General features: G+C 43.1%; 1 protein-coding gene across 1 annotated transcript; it reads left to right on the forward strand.

Annotated features, from left to right (window-relative positions):
* Positions 1-5,578: 5,578 nt before the first annotated feature.
* Positions 5,579-21,350, forward strand: psmc3 (proteasome 26S subunit, ATPase 3). Its single transcript, XM_073049066.1, has 12 exons — positions 5,579-5,728; positions 9,330-9,410; positions 11,024-11,149; positions 12,618-12,722; positions 13,185-13,247; positions 13,476-13,613; positions 13,933-14,076; positions 16,570-16,718; positions 17,090-17,186; positions 17,415-17,560; positions 17,850-17,931; positions 21,105-21,350. The coding sequence occupies exons 1-12, from the start codon at positions 5,687-5,689 to the stop codon at positions 21,213-21,215; spliced, it is 1,284 nt and encodes a 427-aa protein (XP_072905167.1). The 5' UTR covers positions 5,579-5,686; the 3' UTR covers positions 21,216-21,350.
* The last annotated feature ends 1,723 nt before the right edge of the window (positions 21,351-23,073 follow it).

Below are 23,073 nucleotides of genomic sequence, written 5' to 3' on the forward strand. Positions count from 1 at the left end.
CCTGCACCCGATCTGAGATGTCTCGGACCCCGGCACCAGGGAAGCAACATACCATCCGAGACTCCCGATCTTCCCCACAAAATCTCCTATCTGCCCCCCTGACTATAGAATCCCCTATCACTACCACTCTCTTCTCTTCCCTCCTCCCCTTCCTAGTCTCTGATGCTCTATGGAGAACAACTCAAGTGTGTCCAACCTTTCCTTGTAGCTCATACCAGCTAATCCAGGCAGCATCATAGTAAACCTCATATGCATTTCTTCCCAATGTCCAGCACCAGTCATGACTCTCAGATAATGAGGTAGTCTACATCCAGACACATCATGCCCTGAACAATGGGCTCCACCACACAAGTGCCAGGAGATAACGACATCCGCCTGCCATTCAATGGCCTTTCCATCACTGAAACCCCCACTATCAATATCTTGGAGGTTACCATGGTTCAGGTTCAATTCTCACTGCTGCCTGTAAGGAGTTTGTACGGTCTCCCCATGACTGTGGGGTTTCTCCCATGGACCAAAGATGTAGCAGTGGGTAGATTAATTGATCAACGTAAATTTTCCGGTGATCGTCCCCCTCTACCAGGACATGCCCTCTTCTCACTGTTACCATCAGAAAAGAGATACAGAAGCTTGAAGCACACACTCAGCGATTCAGGAACAGCTTCTTCCCCTCTGCCATCCAATTCCTAAATAGACATTGAACCCATGAGCACCACCTCACTACCTGTTATTAAACTTTCTGTTTTTCACTACCTACCTTAATTTAACTATTTAATATACACATATATACTTACTATAACTCTGATTTTCTCTATATTTGCCATGTATTGCATTGTACTGCTGCCGCAAAATTAACAAATTTCACAACATATGCCAGAGATATTAAACCTGATTCTGATTTTGATTAGGCTAGGGTTAAATCGGGGGAATCACTGGACAGCGTGGCTCAAAGGGCCAGAAGGGCCTATTCCACGCGATATCTCAATTTAAAATAAATAAATACTGAATTGGAGTAGTTATATACACAATGTGACTACAACGGCAGGTCAGGGGTTCGGAGTCCTGCGGCAAGTATCCTAACTGCAACAACTCACTCCACTAGTGACACACAGTAATAGTTTGTACCATCTACAAGATGCACTGCTGCAACTGACCAAGATTCCTTAGACAGCATCTTCCAAACCCACCACCTCTACCAGCTCAAATGACAAGGGCAGCAAAAGCCTGTGGGGACCATTAACTGAAAGTTGCCCTCCAGTCATACACTTTTCTGACTTGGAAAGTCCCTCCATCGTCACTGGGTCAAAATCCTTGAACTCATTCCCTTACAGCATTATGAGAATACCTACTCAATGATTGCAGTTATTTAGGAAGGCAGATCACCACGACCTTCTCAAGGGCAACTGGGGATGGGAACTAAATGCTGGCTCAGCCTACACAGTACTAGCCGTCTTGTAGGAAGTACGAAAGGTCTTGTAATGAGTATTGGTTTATTATTGTCACGTGTACCAATGTACAATGAAAAACTTTTGGTACCATCCCATCCAAACAGATCTTTCCATACACAAGAACATTGAGGTAGTAAAAAAGAAAACGGAATGCAGATTTCAGAGAAAATGAAGCACACATAGATAAATAAAGTGCAAAGGGCACAATGAAGTCAACTGGGAGATGAAGAATTCATCCTTTAGTGTAGGAGAGGTCCTTTCATGAGGCTGATAACACTGAAATAGAAGTTGTCCTTGAGCCTCACATGATATGTATTTGGGAGAGATGAGAAGGGAGAATAACTGGGGTGGCAGGAGCCATTAATTATGTTGGCTGCTTTCCAAAGGCTGTGGGAAGTATTGATATAATCCATAGAATGCAGGCTGTTTAGTGAGAGGGACTGGGCTGAGTTCACAGCTCTAATTTTTTGTGGTCTTGGGCAGAGCAGTTACTGTACCAAGCCTGGGTGCATCTGCATGGCACGCTTACTATTTTGTATCTAAAAAGTCCAAAAGATTATCAGGAACTTGCCAACTTGCCTTTGGCTTCTGAGGATGTAGAGACTTTGGTGTGTTTTCTTGGTCTTAGCATCAACATGGTTATGCCAAGGCAATTAAAGTGATTATCTGAATCAGGGATGGCCAACCTATGGTGCATTTGCCAGAAGTGGCACATTGGATGATTGGAAGTGGTGCATTGCACCCCAGTGTTAATAATAAAAAAGTAAGCCTACTCATGCAAAAATTATTAACCAAAAACCAATTTGTAGAAAAAAATCTATAACAGGAATTCAAGTAGCTTAGAGCTAGAAATGGGTTTTACTGAGAATGAATCTAAAACTTGGCAATTATTTTTAGTGATAGACAATAGACAATATTTTATTATTTTGTGCATATCTTTTGGCAAATAGATAGATAGATAGATACTTTATTCATCCCCATGGGGAAATTCAACTTTTTTTTTCCAATGTCCCATACACTTGTTGTAGCAAAACTAATAACATACAATACTTAACTCAGTAAAAAATATGATATGCATCTAAATCACTATCTCAAAAAGCATTAATAATAGCTTTTAAAAAGTTCTTAAGTCCTGGCGGTTGAATTGTAAAGCCTAATGGCATTGGGGAGTATTGACCTCTTCATCCTGTCTGAGGAGCATTGCATCGATAGTAACCTGTCGCTGAAACTGCTTCTCTGTCTCTGGATGGTGCTATGTAGAGGATGTTCAGAGTTTTCCATAATTGACCGTAGCCTTCTCAGCGCCCTTCGCTCAGCTACCGATGTTAAACTCTCCAGTACTTTGCCCACGACAGAGCCCGCCTTCCTTACCAGCTTATTAAGACGTGAGGCGTCCCTCTTCTTAATGCTTCCTCCCCAACACGCCACCACAAAGAAGAGGGCCTCTCCACAACTGACCTATAGAACATCTTCAGCATCTCACTACAGACATTGAATGACGCCAACCTTCTAAGGAAGTACAGTCGTCTCTGTGCCTTCCTGCACAAGGCATCTGTGTTGGCAGTCCAGTCTAGCTTCTCGTCTAACTGTACTCCCAGATACTTGTAGGTCTTAACCTGCTCCACACATTCTCCATTAATGATCACTGGCTCCATATGAGGCCTAGATCTCCTAAAGTCCACCACCATCTCCTTGGTCTTGGTGATACTGAGACGCAGGTAGTTTGAGTTGCACCATATCACAAAGTCCTGTATCAGTTTCCTATACTCCTCCTCTTGTCCATTCCTGACACACCCCACTATGGCCGTGTCATCAGCGAACTTCTGCACATGGCAGGACTCCGAGTTATATTGGAAGTCTGATGTGTACAGGGTGAACAGGACCGGAGAGAGTACGGTTCCCTGCGGCGCTCCTGTGCTGCTGACCACCGTGTCAGACCTACAGTCTCCCAACCGCACATACTGAGGTCTATCTGTCAAGTAGTCCACTATCCAATCCACCATGTGAGAGTCTACTCCCATCTCCGTTAGTTTGTGCCTTAAGATCTTGGGCTGGATGGTGTTAAAGGCACTAGAGAAGTCAAGGAATGTAATCCTCACAGCACACCTGGCCCCATCTAGGTGAGAGAGTGATTTGTGCAGCAAATACATGATAGCATCCTCCACTCCCACCTTCTCCTTATACACAAACTGAAGAGGATCCTGGGCGTGCCTGGTTTGTGGCCTCAGATTCTGTATTATCAGCCGCTCCATGGTCTTCATCACGTGCGACGTCAAGGCAACAGGTCTGAAGTCATTCAACTCCTTTGGTTGTGGTTTCTTCGGTACCGGGACAATACAGGATGTTTTCCACTGTCTGGGTACTCTTCTCTGCTCCAGGCTCATGTTGAAGATGCGCTGTAGTGGTTCTCCCAGCTCAGTCGCACAGGCCCTCAGTAATCGTGGGGAAACTCCATCCGGTCCAGCTGCCTTGCTGTTATCTTCTTTCACATTAATCTATTTTCAATTTTAAAAAATGTTCAATAAGTCGAACTAGGAATGGACTTTTGTTCTGCAGTTGTTCCATAACTGTTCAATATATGTTTGATACTTGTTTGATCCCGAGGTGCCAGGTGTCTGCACCAGCGGTGCGTCGCAGGTTTTTGCCAGTCAGTTTACAATTGACACTCGTGCACTATGGAGTTGTGCTTTGTTTGTCCTTTGTGAACATTTGCGGTTTTGTACTTTTTCCAAAAATAAGCCTTGTTTTTACATTCAGTTATTCATCACAGTGCAAAAGAAAATGAGCAAAAGAAAAGCAGAAAGTAATAGTAAACGTGAATTCAATGAACTGTGTGAAAATGAGTTCTTATTTATAGCGTTTCCGTCAGGAAAACTGTTGTGCATTGTTTGTGAAAACACTTTCTCACATAATAGAAGACATGATCTTAATAGACACTATAAATCAAACATCAGACTGAAATAGAAGGAAAACTGAAGCTAGTGCTTGGGTCTGAGTTACGGAAAGAATGTGTGATTAAGAAAAAGGAAGAAATCAAAAGAAGACAAAATATATTTGTTAAAAGTCTTATGTAAGTAATGTTTATCTTATTTTTATATTAAATCAATACATCATGTAAAAATGCTAAATATATCTATATTAACATTTTTACAAGAATTGAATGGGGATACAAGAGCTGTATGGCGGATCTGAACTCATGCGTGAAAAAATTGACGCATGGAATGTAAACCCTTTTATATGACAAACACGAGAAATTCGGCAGTTGCTGTAAATCCATAGGAACACATACAAAATACTGGAGAAACCCCAGTAACATCCATGGAAATGAACAAACACTTGACATTCCAGGCTGAGACCCTTCTTCGGGAGTCATTATAGTGCTGAACATCAAGAAGAAATGTAGATGAGGTTTACTACTATGCTAGCTGGATTAAAAACTACAATGGTTGGACAAACTTGGGTTGTTCTCCTTAGAGCATCGCAGAACACGATAAAGGTTTTAAAATTATACATTCAAGCCCTGCCACAGCAGTTGAGCCTCCTTCACACTTCACAGGTAAGATGGCTTTCCAAAGGTCATAAGTTCAAAGTAAAATTTATTATTCAAGTACAGACAAGTCACCACATACAACCCCGAAATTTTTTTCTGCAAGCATACTCAGCAAATCTATAGAATAGTAACTGTAAACAGGATTAATGAACGAGCAAGAGCACAGAAGACAAAAAACTGTGCCGAAACGTCGACTGTACTCTTTTCCACAGATGCCGCCTGGCTTGCTAAGGTCCTGCAACATTTGTGTGTGTTGACTATAGATCTGTGGGCACCTCGAGCGCGGGGCCGGGCAATAGCAAGCGACGGTGAAGGCGGACACGCTTACGTGAATATTCCGCCATCACTCCGCCCGGATTGATTGGCGGCCCAGTTTTTACCCCGCCCCGAGTTGATTGACGGTAGTTCATTGCCCCGCACAAAGATGGCGCCAGCCACCATAACACTCAGCAATTTCTGCCAGCACGTGACTGGATTAAGTAAACGTGATTCAATGATCCGCCGATTCGGGGTTTACTTTGGTTTGAGGGGTTGGTTGCAGGAAAGAGAAGGATATCGGGGTGAGTAGTGCCACTTGTGCATTGTTGAGACTGAAGATCATTAACGGCGGCACCCGGAGTAGTGTGCGGTGTGCTGTGAGTATTCTGAAAGTGCGGCCCGGAGTCGAGCGTTAGTATCGCTGGGAAACATGGCGTCGCTGAACGACAGGTCGGTGTGGGATGAGGTGGAGGTGAGTGAGGAGTGGGTACTGAGGGGAGGGTAGTGACGAAGAGGATTACAGAGAGGAGAGAGAAAGTGGGGAAGGATAGTGAGCGGGAGGTCGGAGGGTGTGAATAAAAGACGGGGAGAAGAAAGGTAGAGAGAAGGGAATGCGTTGGTGATGTCGAAGTAGGAGGGGACAAGGGATCTGAGTTTGCATGTGAGTTTGAAGGGGAACGAGAGAGAGTATTGGGTTAAGAATGTGGACAAAATTGAGAGAGGAGCATGTGAAAACTTAGTTTAGATTAGAGTGCCCATGAATGGGGAGATTAAGGATTGACAGAACGCGGAGAGAGACATTGGGAGGATGAGTCATAGGACAGTGCTGAACATAAACAAGTCCTTCGGCCCATTTAGTCTAGACTGTTACATTGATTAGGCCAATTATCCTGCACCCGAATAATAGTCCTTCAATCCTTGTACCCACCCAAAGTTCTCTTAAATTTTGCATCTGAACCCACATCCACCACTTCTGCTGGTAGCTCGTTCCTCACACTCGCCAAACTCTGGATGAAGAAGTTTCCCCTCATGTTCCTCTTGGGTATTTCACAGTTCACTCGTAGCCCATGACCTCTAGTTCAGTCTCACTCAACCTTGGCTGGGGGAAAAAAGTCTGCTTGCACTTACCTTATCTATAGGAAGAGACGCCATTCCTCTGGAGAGAGGGCAGAAGAGATTTACCAAGATAATGCTTATGATAAAACCTTAAGTCATAGGAGCAGAATTAAGCAATTCGGTTCATTGAGTCTGCTTCACCATTCCATCTTGGCTGACTCCTCAACCCCGTTCTGCATTCTCCCTGTATCTTTTGGCATCCTTACTAATCGAGCCTATTAACATGTGCTTTAAATATATCCAATTGCTTGGCCTCCACAGCCACCTGCGGCAATGAATTCCACAGATTCACCACTCTCTAGCTGAAGAAATTCCTTTTCATCTCTATTCTGACCTAAACTTCTCCACTATAGGAAACATCCTCTCCACGTGTGCTCTATCTCGGCCTTTCAATATTCGGTAGGTTTCAGAGAGAGCCTCATTGTTCTAAACTCCAGCGAGTACAGGTTCAAAGCCATAAAAGGCATTCATTCAGTCATGGAATCATTCTCATGAACTTCCTCTGTACCCGCTCAAATCCCAACACATCCATGCTTGGATAAGGGGCGTAAAACTGCTCACAGTACTCCAAGTGCGATCTGACCAATGCCATATAAAGCCTCAGCATTACATCCTTGCTTTTATATTCTAGTATTCTGAAAATGAATGCTAACGTTTCATTTCGATGTAAGAAAGGCAAATCAAGCAAGTTAAGGGAATCCTGCATGAGGACTTCAATTCCATTTTTACCTCTTATTGTTGAATATTTTCTCCATTTAGAAAAGAGTCCAAGCCTTTATTCCTTCTACCAAAGTGCATGACTACACACTTCCCTACACTGTATTCAATCTGCCACTTCTTTGCTCATTCTCTTAATCATTCCATGTCCTTCTGCAGGCTCGTTTCTTCATACTATCTGCCCCTCCTCCTATCTTATTGTAGTCCGTAAGCATAGCCACAGAGCCATCAATTCTGTCGTTCAAATCGTTGACATATAATGTGAAATGAAGTGGCCCCAACACTATACACTGGCAACCAATGAGAAAAGGCCCTCTTTATTCCTACACTTTGTCTCCTGCCAGTTAGCCAATCTTCTATCCATGCCGAAATCTTTCGTGTAATATCATGGGATCTTTGCTTGTTTAGCATTTGGATTTGTCAGACAACATTTTCTCTTAAGGAAACCATGCTGACTTTGGCCTATGACTTGCAATTTTCTAGTCCTGAACCATTCTGGAATGTAGTCGTTCTTGAAAGATCACTACTAATGCCTTCACATTCTCTTCAACTGCTTCTTTCAGAAACATGGTGTTTAATCCATTTGGTTCAGATAGTTCATCTACCTTTAGACCTTTCAGTTTCCCAAGCACCTTCTCTTTCATAATGGCAACTATACTTTCTTCTGCCCCTGACTCTCTCGAATTTCTGGCATATTGCTAGATTCTTCCACAATGAAGACTGATGCAAAATACTTATTAAGTTCATCCACCATTTCTTTGTCCCCTATTGCTACCTCTCCAGGGTCATTTTCTAGTGGTCTGATAAGCACTTTTACCTCTCTTTTACTTTTTTTTAAATCTATAAAATAAGCTTTTGGTATCCACTTTAATATTTTAGCTAGTTTAGGAATGCAACATCTCGGTAGTGAGGTGAGATTGGACAGGATAATTTGTTTTTCTTGGTTTGAAGGAGGCTTTTGGAGGGTAGGTGATATTCTAGAGAGCTTTTGGCACATTGGCCGTCATAGATCAGTGTATAGATTACAGAAGATGGGATGTTAATAAGACATTGATAAGGCCTAATTTGGAATATCGTGTGCAGTTTTGGTCACCTACCTACAGGAAAGATGTAAATAGGTTGAAAGAGTGCAAGAGAAAATTTACAAGGATGTTGCCAGGTCTGGAGCACCTAAATTATAAGGAAAGATTTAATAGGTTAGGGCTGTATTCTTTAGAACGTAGAGGATAAGAGGGGATTTGATGGAGGTATACAGAATTACGAGGGTTACAGATAAGGTAAATTCAAGCAGGCTTTTTCCATTGAGATTTTCCACTAGATTACAACCAGAGGATTAAAGGTGAAAGGTGAGAAGTTTAAGGGGGAACATGAGGGGAAATTTCTTCACTCAGAGGGTCATGAGAGTGTGGAATGAGTTGCCAGCTTAAGTGGTGCATTTGAGCTTGATTTCAAAGTTTATGTGTATATAGATGGTAGGGGTATGGAGGGCTATGGTCCAGGTGCAGGTCGATGGGAGTGGGCAGTTTAATTGGCTTGGCATGGACCAGATGGGCCAGTTTCTGTACTGTACTTCTGTCTCTAACTAAAACTGTAGGGGGCAGGGGGATTGAAGAGTATCTGGATGGGCACTAGAATGGCGAAGGATCAAGTGCTGGCATATGGCAGAGGTGGAGATGGGTACTTGAGGGTCATCATGGACACAGAAACAGCCCCTTTAGCTCATTGTCCTGTATGACTGAGAGTGGGGATGTGTGAGTAAAGGGAGAGTGACGATAGCAATAGAATGGGTGTGAAAATAGTGGCGAGTACAGGAAAATGGTGGGAGGAAATATGGGGAACAAAGGGAGGAGAAAACACTGAGGGAAGGAGAGGGTCAGCAAGTTGATGACCTGAAAATGGGGGAATGAGAGTGAGAGTCTGGGGGAGGAAGGGAAAATAGGGTATTGGAGCATGGAGGGGGGTCGGTTTTGAATGCTGTCAGTAATGTGTTTACATGTTTGGGATAAGTCTAGTCTGTAAATGTACTCTACCTGCCCCTCATTCCCGGAGAGGAAGGGAAAATGGGGAATTGGAGTGCGGAGGGGAGGTGGTTTTTGAAGGGGGGATGGGTTTTGAATGGTGTTGGGCTGGAACAGTTGTGGAGATAATGTGCTTATGTGTTTGGGATAAGTCTGTAAACGTGGTCTGCCTGCCCTTTGTTCCCTGAGTTCTCTAATTGTTGTTGTGTTCTGTTTTTGAAGGATGGAATTGGTGAAGAGGTGCTTAAAATGTCCACTGAGGAGATTGTTCAGCGAACACGATTGCTGGACAGTGAGATCAAGGTAAAGACTTTTGCTGGGTTCTGCATTCAGAGCAGTCAGATAATAGACAGGCCTCACGTTGGAGACAAAAGGTGTCATTGTCATGCTACCCAGAGAAGCTGGATAGTTTGGATTTGTATTGTAGTTTGGAAGAGTCACGAACAAGGGAACATAGTCATAAAATTCATTTAAAACTGAAGTGCAGGGCAATTTCTTCTTGTAGAGTAGTGGTTTGCTGGAATTCTTTGCCTAAGGGTGGTGGAGACCCAATTATTAAATATATTCCAGTGAAGATGGGTTCAGAAACAGCTTCTTATACTACACCATCAGATTTAGAAACATAGAAAATAGGTGCAGAAGTAGGCCATTCGGCCCTTTGAGCCTGCACCGCCATTCAGTATGATCATGGCTGATCATCCAACTCAGAACCCTGACCTGCTTTCTCTCCCTACCCCCTGATCCCTTTAGCCACAAGGGCCATATCTAACTTCCTCTTAAATATAGCCAATGAACTGGCCTCAACTGTTTACTGTGGCAGAGAATTCCACAGATTCACCACTCTCTGTGTGAAGTTTTTCCTCATCTCGGTCCTAAAAGGCTTCCACTTTATTCCTAAACTGTGACCCCTCGTTCTGGACTTCCCCAACATCGGAAACAATCTTCCTGCATCTAGCCTGTCCAATCCCTTTAGAATTTTATACGTTTCAATAAGATCCCCCCTCAGTCTTCTAAATTCCAGCGAGTATAAGCCTAGTCGATCTAGTCTTTCTTCATATGAAAGTCCTGCCATCCCAGGAATCAATCTGGTGAACCTTTTTTGTACTCCCTCTATGGCAAGAATGTCTTTCCTCAGATTAGGGGACCAAAACTGCACACAATACTGTAGGTGCGGTCTCACCAAGGCCTTGTACAACTGCAGTAGAACCTCCCTGCTCCTATACTCGAATCCTTTTGCTGTGAATGCCAACATATCATTTGCCTTTTTCACTGCCTGCTGTATCTGCATGCCCACTTTCAATGACTGGTGTATAATGACACCCAGGTCTCGTTGCACCTCCCCTTTTCCTAATCGGCCACCATTCAGATAATAATCTGTTTTCCTGTTCTTGCAACCAAATTTATGAACAACCCATAAATGCTACCTGGCTATTTTTTTTGCTCTTGTTTATTTTGTCAATTTTAATTTAATGGCTTTGCATTGTACAGCTTCAAAACATCAAATTTCACACCATATAAACATGAACATTTAAAAGATTGAGGAATTGATTGTTATGGAGAACTGGCATGGAAGAAGAGTTGAGGCCAGCATAGTTCAGTCATAATCTTATTGAATTGTGTGGCAGACTCGAGGAGCTGAGTGGCCTACTCCTATCTTCTTGTATTTATCACTGTTTTGAGTTGCTGTTCAAAAGAGCAGAGGGTGGAAGTGGTGCTTGGGAGAATGGGATGTTGTTTGCATTAAAAAATCAGAGGCTATCAGTGGATCAAGCAGCATCTGTGAAAAAGAAACTGTTAATGTGTCTGGTCAAAAAACTTTCATGTTGGCCATATGTTTGCTGTGTGGCTTATTGCAAGGGTGAGGAATTTTGTTTGTATGGTGTGTCCAGATGTGATGTAAGATGTATGTTTGGCAGATCATGAAGAGTGAGGTGCTGAGAGTCACTCACGAGCTGCAGGCCATGAAAGACAAAATCAAGGAGAACAGTGAGAAGATCAAAGTAAACAAGACACTGCCATACTTGGTCTCCAATGTTATTGAGGTAAGAACACAAGGCTGTCTGATGGCTGCAGCATGAGGCTAATGTTGAGGATCCTTACACACTCTACTTCCAAAAGATCCCTGGGGTTGGCATTTAGGAGCATGATCCCTGATCACCTGATATATTTCTTTTACACTGATATCTTTTAATGTCCTGAAGGGGCAAACATGATCTCTATTAACAATAGCTAGCTGTTCCAGTTAGAGGATGAATGATCAAAAACTTGGATTTATGACTTAGTTCAAATCTCATCACTTCAACTGGGTGATAATAGGTTCAGGTTCAAGTAAATAAGTGAAAGTGGAATGAAAGCTTGTCTAATTGTCAATGACTATAATACAGCACTCTTTGGTACTCTGGTGGTGTCAGCTTGGCAAATTTTCTATTCCTATTATTACACAGCAGTACCATTTTTAAAAAAGCTTGATGTAATAATATTATACTACACAGTAGTATTATTTTTCAGTTAACCAGGAGAGTTTAAAGGAAGCTTGGTAGCCAGAATCTCACTGAGTTTAAAGGGGGCCTGGGAACGTGACCCTAGTCTGTTTAATGGGAGTTGTGGGGAATGGGGTCCTAGTGTGTTTAAAGGCAGTGCAGGAGGCAGAATCAGATGAACCAGATGTCAATCCATTGGAATTTCCAAATATTTGGCTGGCAGATTAATAGAGTTCTACTGTACTAGATTCACCATTGGACTGTCCTTACTAAGTCCGCCAAGTATATGGCTACAGAGCCATGACTCTTAATTTTCTCTGAAATAGTCTAATAACTTGCCACCCAGGTTAAGGGAACTAGGAATGAACTGTAAACAGTGGTCATGTCAGTGCTGTGTTGTGATTAAATAAGAAATATTCTTCCAAAGAAAAGCAGTTTGAGAGTGCATCACTTTCTAAGCCTAGGTCTTGTGCTGTGTATAAGGATGGGAATTCATAGCATTTGAGTTTGGAAGGCAACAGCCAAACCCATTCTTTCACGTCTCCAAATAGAAATAGGAATCAAACAAGCTCCTTCTCGCCACAGGGATCAAAGTATCAACCCTGCATACTCTTAAATTACATATCTGAAATTATACATTTCCCACAGCACAGCATCCGTTATCACGTTCAAGTATTGGCTTAGATTTTGTGCCCAAGATGTGGTAAATTGGTCCAGGCTTTGGAACCCAGGGCAGCAATTCAAAGGTGTTCTCAGAGCCTCTCTGAGAAGATGCAACACCCTTATTGACTCCTAGCCCTCATCTACTGCAAATGAAGAAGGAGCAGTTGGGATGTCGCCAAGCAGGGTTGAAACGAGGGAGGAGCACACTGCTTCCCCTAAATCATCCAGCCAGTCAACCATCTCTTGCCCTTCACCTCCTCTGTGGAGTCTGCAGTTTTCACTTTAACCTTATGTTAAATTCTCTGTGGTGGGTTGAACTGACCGTGTTAAGGACTTCACTCACTGTCTCTCCTTGATTATCTTTCAGTTATTGGATGTTGATCCAAATGATCAGGAGGAGGATGGGGCGAATGTTGATCTGGATTCCCAACGGAAAGGGAAATGCGCCGTGATCAAAACATCCACCCGTCAGGTGAATGGGTGTGATAAGCTGAAGATCTGAGGAAATAGTAGCTTTGTTGGGACCGTTTTCAGAGGATTGTCTTTCAGTTCATGTTCCAGTTCACTGTGGTGTAATGTAGAATGTGGTAGTAAGAGCATGGAGTTGTATAGTTCACAGCTACTCCAGAACAAACCCATATTTCCAGCTGTTCTTCTTTGGTGTGACTTGTTAAATGTTTCCAAACAATCTAAAGAGCTAGACTGGATTTTGCTTATTATGGAAGTCGAGCATTCCAGCCAATGATCTCCACACTCCATCAACCAAGCTGTTTGGATCAACAACTCCTCAGACCTGAGAACATTGGTTGGACTCTTGTGTTTGTTCTGGGATATTAGGAGTGGTGGGGCAGTTCCTGGGGAGAACCATGTAAGCTGTATGTCAGCTAGATTTGATTGATCTACAATATAAACAAGAGTTTTTTGTCTCCTGCAGACCTATTTCCTACCAGTGATTGGATTGGTTGATGCAGAGAAACTGAAGCCAGGTGATCTGGTGGTGAGTCCATTGCTCTAGTTTCTTTCATGTGTCTCCCCAACCCCACATATTTTAACTTGTCTCTGGTTTTACAGCTGAACTTGCTTGAACAAGCTGATTTAACTTTTCTAGTGTGTGACAGTTTTTGCTCACAGAACCTCATGAATTTCCCTGACTTCTGTGTGGTGCCTATTTGTGCAGTGACCTTCGGTGTGTGCTAGCAATGTAAGCTTCAGCTTTTCCTTCCAGGGTGTGAACAAGGATTCCTACCTGATTCTAGAGACACTGCCGACGGAGTACGACTCTCGGGTCAAGGCCATGGAAGTGGATGAACGACCAAATGAGGAATACAGTGATGTTGGTGGTTTGGATAAGCAGATTCAAGAGGTAATTGCCCATGTACAAATGTTTGTAATTGGGGATATCCTGAACACATTGCTGGAGCAGAAAAATGGTCTTCTGAGTGAGGGGAGAATAGGGGTGTCATGTTATGGTGGATGGGCTGCCTTGGATTGGGAAGGAGGTAATGGGATGTCCCACCCATGGAGCTGCAGGCACCAAATTCTTATATATGGTGACTTTTATTAAAAGAAGGTGGGGGAGGGGTCAGATGCTCAGAGGTATATTGTAGCGGAGCATCTAGTTGCAAGTACATTGAATGTGTAGAACACAGGCCCCTCTTTAATGATCACGTCATTACCCTCAGCTGGTTGAAGCCATCGTTCTTCCCATGAAGCACAAAGAGAAGTTTGAAAACCTGGGGATACAGCCTCCAAAAGGCGTTCTGATGTATGGACCTCCAGGAACCGGGAAGACCCTGCTGGCTAGAGCCTGTGCTGCCCAGACAAAGGTGAGTGCTAGGACTGTAATTCTATGAGGGAGAACTCTGGACACACTCTTTGGCTGTCCCTTGTAGTCGAAGATGACTTGTTGCTACTTTACGACTGTGAGTTCTGAGGTGACATGAGGTCAAAGTGGGAACTGCAGACTCCACATAGGAGGTGGAGGGCAGGAGGTGCTTGACTGCAGGTTATTCGGGGAGGGGAAGTGGTGTGCTTTTTCCTCATTTATACTGCACTTGTGTACCCTCAAGTGTGTTGACGCCCTCAACCCCTACTCCTTCGTTTACAGTGCATGTTGACTAGGAGTTAGTGAGGCTCTGAGACTGCCCTTCAATTATTACTCTGTCCATCTGGTAATGAGGATGGTGTGCCGTTTTTGGTAATGTTGCATCAGCCGTGCCCAACAGGCTCTGCTACAGTAATAGTCTGAAAGAGGGCACTTTTGGCTTATCGTTCCAGTGGACTTGGAGAATTTTGTGGAATCAGTGTTAATGTCATCGTCTGGTGTTTTAAGGTGCCTGCTGTGCACAGTCCAAGTTTCAGAAATATTGAAGTTCACTGCATACCCAGTGCACTGTGATCTCCATTCTATACTTGAGGTCTTGGATTTCAAACAATTCTTCAAGCTAGTATATGGCTGACTATGTGATCTAGTTAATGAGCTGGAGAGCGTGGCACTGAAGATTTTGCTACTAATTGGTTCTTGCTGAGTCGTGGCCTCATTGTTCCGAGGATTAATTTTATTACCAAAGTATATTTGTAGAGTACAACTCTGAAACTTGTCTTCTCCGTATAGCCATAGAATACAGAAAACCATTTAAGTAGAAAGAAAGACAAATTCAAGTTATTGTCATTCAATATTTACATGTATACAGCTAAACAAAGCAACGTTCCTTTGGGGCCGAGGTGTAAAACACAGGTAGTTACAATGTAGCGCATGTAATTACAATACAACATATGTAGTTATGCTAAAGCACATTACAGTCACGTTAGCTTTTGTCTCTGAGTGAAGCCCGAAGGTTGGAGCCACATTTCTGTGAGAATAAGCACGCAGGCAGCAGTTCCTCATTTTGCACTGAGTCAGTTGCAGATGAAGGTAATCCAGTTTGTTTTCCAGGGAGTGAACATTTGAGAGTAGCATTGATGGGAGAGCCAGCCTGCAATGGTTAGCCTTTCAACCTAGCGCTGATTCCATTGTGCTTGCTGCACTTTCATTTTTTTTTCTCACACCATTTCTCTGGGTGACTTCAACATGTAATGAGGTGGTAAGAGTATCTAGTCCATGCAATAATTCAAGGCTACACAGTTCCTCTGCTATCTGTCAGTCTAATGAACTGGAGTTACAGTATTTTGCATTATTAATGTCTAACAGGGTCTTATAAGAGTGTGTAGGACAAACATTTGCACCATTTGTCTGGTTTGCCACGCTTCTGTTTTCTCTCACCGAGTCTGGCACAACTTCCCTGGGTGGCTGTAACAGACCACGTGACATTAGAGGGGGAAATTCAGCTGTGTCTTTGTAATTGGTTTCATTGGCTTGCTTAGGTTGGATCTAAACATGAACTTGCCAATTTCTGTCTGAAACCTTTTTGAGTAAAGGAATTAATGTTGCTTGTAACATTTTCTGAGTGTATACTTAAATACTATGGAGCAAGGAGGGGAGACGTACAGGAGCAAGATAGGATCAGCTGATTGACTGGTGACCTGGGACTCAATGTCAGCAAGACCAAGGAATTGACTGTGGACTTTAGAAAGGGAACTGGGAAGAACACAAACCAGTCTTCATTAAAGGCTCGGTGATGGAAAGGGTGAGCAGATTCACGTTCCTGGAAGTCAATGTATCAGGATCTGTCCTGCTCCCAACACACTGGTGTATCATGAAGAAGGCTTTCCAGTGTGTTTACTTCATTAGAGTTTGAGGAGAATTAGCATGTCACTAAAGACTTGCAAATTCCTACAGATGTAGTGGTGAGTATTCCAGCTGATTGCATCAGTGCCTGATATGGACATTCCATTGTGGGCACAACCATCTACACCATCAAATACATTGTTAAGCAGTGTCTCAGGATGGTCACTGTCATCATTAAAGCCTCTCAGTATCTGGGATATGCCCTCTTCATTACCATCAGGGAGGAGGTGTAAAATTCTGAAGATTCACACTCAATGTTTTAATATAGCTTCCCTCCCTCTGCCATCAAGTTTCATGAACTCATTATTCATCTTTTTCATAGTTTACTTATTTTTGCTTTTTTTTTAGTCATTTTTGTCTTGCATTGTACTACTGCTGCAAAACAACTAATTTCATGACATGTCAGTGAGAATAAATCTGATATTGATGACCTGTATCTGAGCTATGATGTTACCACCGGAAGTAATAGACTGTGCTAAACTTCGTAGCTAACTCCTGCTGTACCTGCTCTGGAAGTTCTGGGGAGAGGAGAACTGTTCCATCAGATGATGCAGTTTCACTCTTTGGTTTTTGACCTGTCTCCTTATTAAAGGCTACTTTCTTGAAATTGGCGGGACCACAGTTGGTTCAGATGTTTATTGGTGACGGTGCGAAACTGGTTCGTGATGCATTTGCCTTGGCCAAAGAGAAGGCTCCATCCATCATCTTTATTGACGAACTGGATGCCATTGGAACAAAGCGGTATGTGAACTGACTGGGCTTTCATGTTTTCTCCATGGGGTATTGTGGTGGTTTTCAAAGATCCTTTCTGTTGTATTTGGGATCCCACTATTCACAACAGAAAGGGCTTCCTATTTTCAGTTGGTGACGTGTGGGGCTGTAATCTCTTTTGTGGTACAGGATGGTGGTGTTCTTTTAATGGGGGTGGGAATTGTTGTCAAGTATTTGGTGAGGATTTGAGAAAGGATTCAGATCTGCTGGAAGGGTGAAGGGTTGGGAATGTTCTGCCCTTACATTGTTCGGTTAAAGGCAGCTTGTTGGGTGGGGGTGATGGTGAAATACTGCCCAAGAAGGACTGTTGGTGACATTAGGACTCTGTCTTTTTTTTTCAGGTTTGACAGTGAAAAGGCTGGTGACCGGGAGGTTCAGCGAACAATGTTGGAGCTGCTCAATCAGTTGGATGGTTTCCAGCCTAATACCCTTGTCAAGGTGAGTGCAGGGAAGAGAAGTGCATTCGCTGTGGTCTTCTGTTGTGGAGCGATAATCCTTGTAAAATATTGGAACGTCCCTAGGGCCAGTCTTCTTGGAATTAAGCCTTACACCTGGAGATGAGTCACTGTGATCACAGGTTTGTTCGGGATGGGCATGGTTGTCTGGAGCCAGGTATGTATCTGTGCATCTTTGTTACCTGTGTCTGACCAACTTTCTCCAATGCAGGTGATCGCTGCCACCAATCGAGTGGATATCCTTGATCCGGCCCTACTAAGATCAGGCAGGCTTGACCGTAAGATTGAGTTTCCAATGCCCAATGAGGAGGCCCGGGCAAGAATAATGCAGATACACTCGAGAAAGATGATTGTGAGGTGAGCCTGCTGCTGTCTATGGACTTGAAGAAGTTAACCTCATTTTGTTAGTCCTGATTTCTTTGTTCTGTATATATCTAGCCAGTCTCTAAATAATCAAATATATATATATATATATATATATATATATATATATATAGAATCTTACAGCTGTGTGTCCCAAATTCATATTGTCCAGGTGTGCATGTGAAGTCACCCAGCTACAATAGCTGTCTTATTAAGTTGAGCTGGTGGCCTTTTTTTTTTTTTAAAGTCTCTGGTTAATATTGTGTCTGTTGTTTCTCCACAGTCCTGATGTGAAATACGAAGAGCTGGCTCGATGTACTGATGACTTTAACGGAGCTCAGTGCAAGGCTGTGTGTGTGGAAGCAGTGAGTTACTTTCTACGGGACATCTATTGGGATAAAGAAACTCCAATTATTGGGAAGAGCATGAACCTGATAGCATTTCTCATAGGAATATAACAACTAGTAGGCCATTCATCACCATGCCTCTGCGGTTCATTAAGATCGAGGTTCATCTTTTACCTGTCACTGCTTTCTGCACTAACCTCATTCCGTGGTTTCTTAAATATCCAAAGCCACCAAACTTTTGTTTTGAATTTGATGTCTGAGCCTTCACAGTCCTCCGAGGGACAAACATTCCAAAGGTTAACTATGCTCTGGGTGAAGAAATTTTGTTCTGTTCTCAAAGGTTCAAAGGTCCAATTTCATGTCAGAGAAATGTGTACAATATACATCCTGAAATGCTTTTTCTTCACAAACATCCACAAAAACAGAGGAGTACCCCAAAGAATGAATGACAGTTAAATGACACCAGCTCCCCTCCCTCCCATGCGTAAGTGGCAGCAAGCAACAATCAGTGTTGAATGGCTGATTCTATTATTTTGAGACTGTCCCCTAATTCCCAATTCCTCAGGCAGAGAAACATCCTCCACGCCTTGGAACGATTTTGCTTATTTCACTGGGTTCACCTAAACTCCAGAGGTTATATGCTCAGGGTTCGCTTAATCTCTTCATTGGACAAGCTTCCAATGCAGAAATTAATGTAGGGCACCTTCCATGCTCTCTTCCTGTCACAAATATGTCCTCCTTTGGGCAGGAAGATATGCTGAATCAATATTCTGGGGCTCTTTTTAAACATTGGTTTTAAGAAAGCGAACATTTGAAGAATTAATAGGACTGAAAGTTGATAAATCTCCTTTGTATGCTGGCCAGTGGATACAGCTGCTGCCTTAAGCTCCAATGACCTGGATTCAATTCTGACCTCAGGTGCTGTCTCTACAAATTTTCACTATTCTCCCTGTGACAGTGTGGGTTTCCTCTGGGTACTCTGGTTTTTTCCCACATTCCAAGGGATATACTGGTTGGTAGATTAATAGGCTACTGTAAATTACCCCTAATAAGTGTCAAGATAATTTGTTGACTATTCATCAACTGATCTAGGTTAGACAACTCACTATGCAACTCTTAATTAATCGAAGCTCGCACTTTATTGTCTCTGCGCAAATATCAATAGAACTATGTTGGTACCAAGCCAACAACTTAAAACGTGAATTCTACTGTTCCCTCCCTCTGTACCAATACTTGCTCAAACCTCTTTTCCAATTTATAACACCAATATAGATGATCTCCCATTGACTGGACTATTGATCCTCTATCAGTCCCTGCCATGGGGTGGTTCTTTGCAATAGTTGGTCTCCAGAGTTCTCAGCACTTTGCATTTGAAGCCCTTCATTCTTATAGTCTGTCCTTATCAGTTCAGATGTTGCGTTTTGATCTCATTAGTTCAAGGTCATCTGACTGACCTGTGGATTCCCATTGGATGTGGGCCAGACCTGCACCAATCTATTGCCCTTCTGCAAGTGACAACTTGTAATCAATGTCTGAATCAGGCAGTTACTTTGGTCAGACACAGACTCCCCTATTCATAAACCTGCATGTTCTGTTGCACTCACAAATAACTTCTTATTTGGAAATGATCTCTAGCTCAGCAGATTATCAGGTTAATTGGGTGTAATTTGACATTGAGGCTTGTTACTGTGCTATATCCCTTTTTTAAATGAGGTATTTCAAAATTGAATTGAAAGCCCCCCAACACCATTATAAGCCATGCATACAACCTTCTGATCTTAGTGACCCTGTGCCAATTTGCATGTGGCTGGGGTAGTAACCACAGGTGCTGCTTTTTAATTTGTGACTTGGCTACTCGTCTTCCTTCAGCAGGATGTGCCTTCATTGTTGGTTCAGTTGTGGGCCACAATAACTGGATCTTTTCCTCCCAATCTCCAGTCCCAAGGAGATGTCCTTAACACTAACAATGCCTTTGGAACTCTCATTCACTCCCTGCTGCAGTATCTATTCACCTAGCTCTACTGACCCTGTCATTACAGCATTTCTTCAACCCTCCTAGCACGTACTATGGTGCTGAGGTTAGTTTGCACAGCTATTTTCCAACCCCTGCTCTCACATGAAAGGGTCGAGGATCCAGCAGCACCACCTTCTTGATCCCCAGATCAGCCTCACTCGTACTTGTATTTTCCTGCCTTTCTTGATTGACCAATTAAGTAATTCCTTATCTAAGGGGGTGTGAATGCTTCTTTGCAATAAAAAATCTAGGTAACTAAGTGTACAGCAGTGTCCAAACATTAAATTGCAGTTTTTCTTTTCTAGGGTGGTGCTTTGTCACAGCACTAGAGACCCAAGTTCAATCTTGAACCTCTGTGCTATCTGTGGAAATGGCACATACTCCCTGAGTCTGGTCAATGATGATGGGATCTTTGTGAATTGGTGCTTGATGGGTGGGTGGACCCACTGGGCCAAAGAGCCTGATTCCATGCTGTTCCCTCTGTAATTCCCGAAGATTAAAAAAGTCTGCCATGGATCTTAATGTTTTCCATCAGTTCCCACTTACAGCTGCAACACGTCACCTATCCTCCCATACCTGCCATAATTTATTTAATTACTTATCACATCAACTGGTTATTTATACTTGTTGATTATAGTTGTGCCTTGTCACTGGTATTTCATGGTACAGTTTTAAGTTAAATTATAATTTAGGATGAATACTTTTGAGATGGAGAGAGGAAAACAACAATCTGAGCAGCCAGATTATCATCGGCCATCACTTAACCAAAAATAAACACAGGATTTTTAATCCTATGTTTTTTTACAAATATAAAGGCCCCACTCTGAGGGCTCTACAGAGTAAAACTTGCTCTGCCCATAGATTCGTAGTCCAAGGAGTCATCAGTTCATGCCAGCAGTTAGCTGTGAAAGATCCTTGCTGAGCTACATTAGGGTGTGTATGCTCCAGCTGTTTCAACCACTTCTATGTGGGGACACTGTAGAGACCTCTTTTTGACCTCTGGAGAGTGGAGACCTGACACCTAGAAAAGACCTTGCATGAAAATCTTTCCAACACCACCTCTTGTTATTTAGCTTGTGAAACGTAAATATTGCTCTGGAGGCAGTCTGCACTGAGCTGGGCTTATCTGGGCTATCATAGTCCCCAGATTCTTCAGGTGCTTTTCTTAATCTTACAGGGGATGATTGCTCTGCGCAGAAAAGCAACAGAACTGACACATGAGGATTACATGGAGGGCATCCTGGAGGTCCAGGCCAAGAAAAAGGCCAACCTACAATACTACGCTTAGAACAGAGGGAGACTGGAACTAACAGTGAGCGAGAGACAAGACAGCAAGGCATCTTGATGGATGTGTCCACTAGGGCCTGTACAGTAAACGTGCAGTTTCTTCACCTGCATCAAATAAATGCTTTTTTAACATTAATTGATGGGTAAGACTGGTTGGTGAAGTATCAGGAATTTACCCATACGCTGAGGTAAATCGTGCATTTGGTGTGTGACAGCATTAGCTCCCCATGAGGCGGGCAGGAGTGACACCATCATCGCTGTGGCTTGGGGTGGTGCAGGAATAGTGGCCATTGGTTTCCTGATAATCTGTCTTTTCCTGGGATGTTCCCTATGTTGAATTTGTACGAGGAGGTGACTGAATTGCTTGAGGTGACATGTTCTGCTTCACTTCGCAAGCTCTGTAACACACTGGCTGGAGGCTGGTTGTAAGGTGGGAGGACACAGGCACTGATACTGAACAGGGACCTGAAAGTGCTGCATGTACTTGCTGTTGGCTCTCTCATTGGGATACCTACACAGGGCAATCTGAGAGGAAAGAGGGCTTCTCTTGCTCAGGAGTGGGTGGGGTAGCACTAATTGGCCTGGTCAGTCTTGGGGTCCGAGGTGGGGCAGCAATGACTCCACCCAGTCAGGAGAGGGCTGACATTGAAGTTCATTGTGGCCTGTGAGAGACATTGAGTCTCTTGTGGTTTGCAGCTTCTCTTCCAGTGTTTCACGTTCGGTATAAGGAAAGCATCAATATTGATCGATCAGTGGAAAAGTCTGGCATTAGTGCTCCTTGCTGAAACTGGATGGGGTAAAGCTCTCAATAGTTATCAGGTTATGGCTAGTATTACCCTCATCCATTGATCACCTGGTTGCAAGGACAGCATGACCCCTACTGGTATCCCAATCAGGGGTATTGGGTTAACTCCCATGAGAGCTCTTGTCAAGGAAAAGCAGCATTAACTCTCATCAGCCTTCTGGTAACTGATGAGGGCACCTGCACTTCTAGGCCTTTGTGCTAGCAAACAATGTCTTGGTTTTGGGGTAGAGCTACCATAACCTTAACCAGATTCTGATCAGGAGCAGTGCCTGGTTAACCACGGTTTATATTCAGTGGAAGTGACACATTCTCAGAAGGAATTTAGGTAAGTTATCTGCACAGCTGTTGAGACCAGGATATTGTATTGATGACCAGGGTGCCAGGTTCTTTGTTTCTGGATTCCATGGGGCTCTGTGAGGGATTTCCATTCAGTGTTGCCCTGAACCATCACCATGTTGCCTCCCAACCCAACTCCATTATCTACATCAGAATCAGAATTATTATCTCTCTCTAGTATGACATGAAATCTGTTGTTTTGTGGCAGCAGTACAGTACAAAGACAATTATCGTAAATTACAAAATAGTGCAAAAAAAGGTGCTGTAATAAACTGTTCAGAGATCTGACAGCAGAAGGGAATTAGTTCTTTCTGAATCATTAAGTGTAGGTCTTCAGGCTCTTGTACCACCTCCCTGATGATGGTAATCAGAAGAGAGCATGTCCTTAATGACAGATGACACCACCTTGAGCATCACCTCATGAAGATGTCCTGGAAATTTGTCTTTGTACTTACTAGCCTCTCCTTAATTATAGCTTGTCTCAACCACCTCCTCTTGTAATGAGTTTCACATTGTCTCCACAAAGATTTCATCTGCATGATCAAATCTGATAAATCAGTGACCAACTCAAACTGATGGCCTTTGGTTTTGCTCAACACCCACCGAATGAAATGTCAGAATCTTATGTAATGTTTTAAGTCTCTGTGGCTACACCTCTGTCTATTCGTTTGGAATGTGAGAGTGGCCTAGACTTATATTTCTGGCTTGACTGGAAATG

This window comes from Hemitrygon akajei, chromosome 6, assembly GCF_048418815.1.
Source record: "Hemitrygon akajei chromosome 6, sHemAka1.3, whole genome shotgun sequence".
NCBI lineage: Eukaryota > Metazoa > Chordata > Chondrichthyes > Myliobatiformes > Dasyatidae > Hemitrygon > Hemitrygon akajei.

Bases quoted from the DNA above. Each gene is read 5' to 3' on its own strand.
- psmc3 (XM_073049066.1), top strand. From the start codon at position 5,687: ATGGCGTCGCTGAACGACAGGTCGGTGTGGGATGAGGTGGAG. The intron at 17,561-17,849 runs GTGAGCCTGCTG...GTTTCTCCACAG, and splicing joins TCGAGAAAGATGATTGTGAG to TCCTGATGTGAAATACGAAG. The intron at 17,932-21,104 runs GTGAGTTACTTT...TTAATCTTACAG, and splicing joins AGGCTGTGTGTGTGGAAGCA to GGGATGATTGCTCTGCGCAG.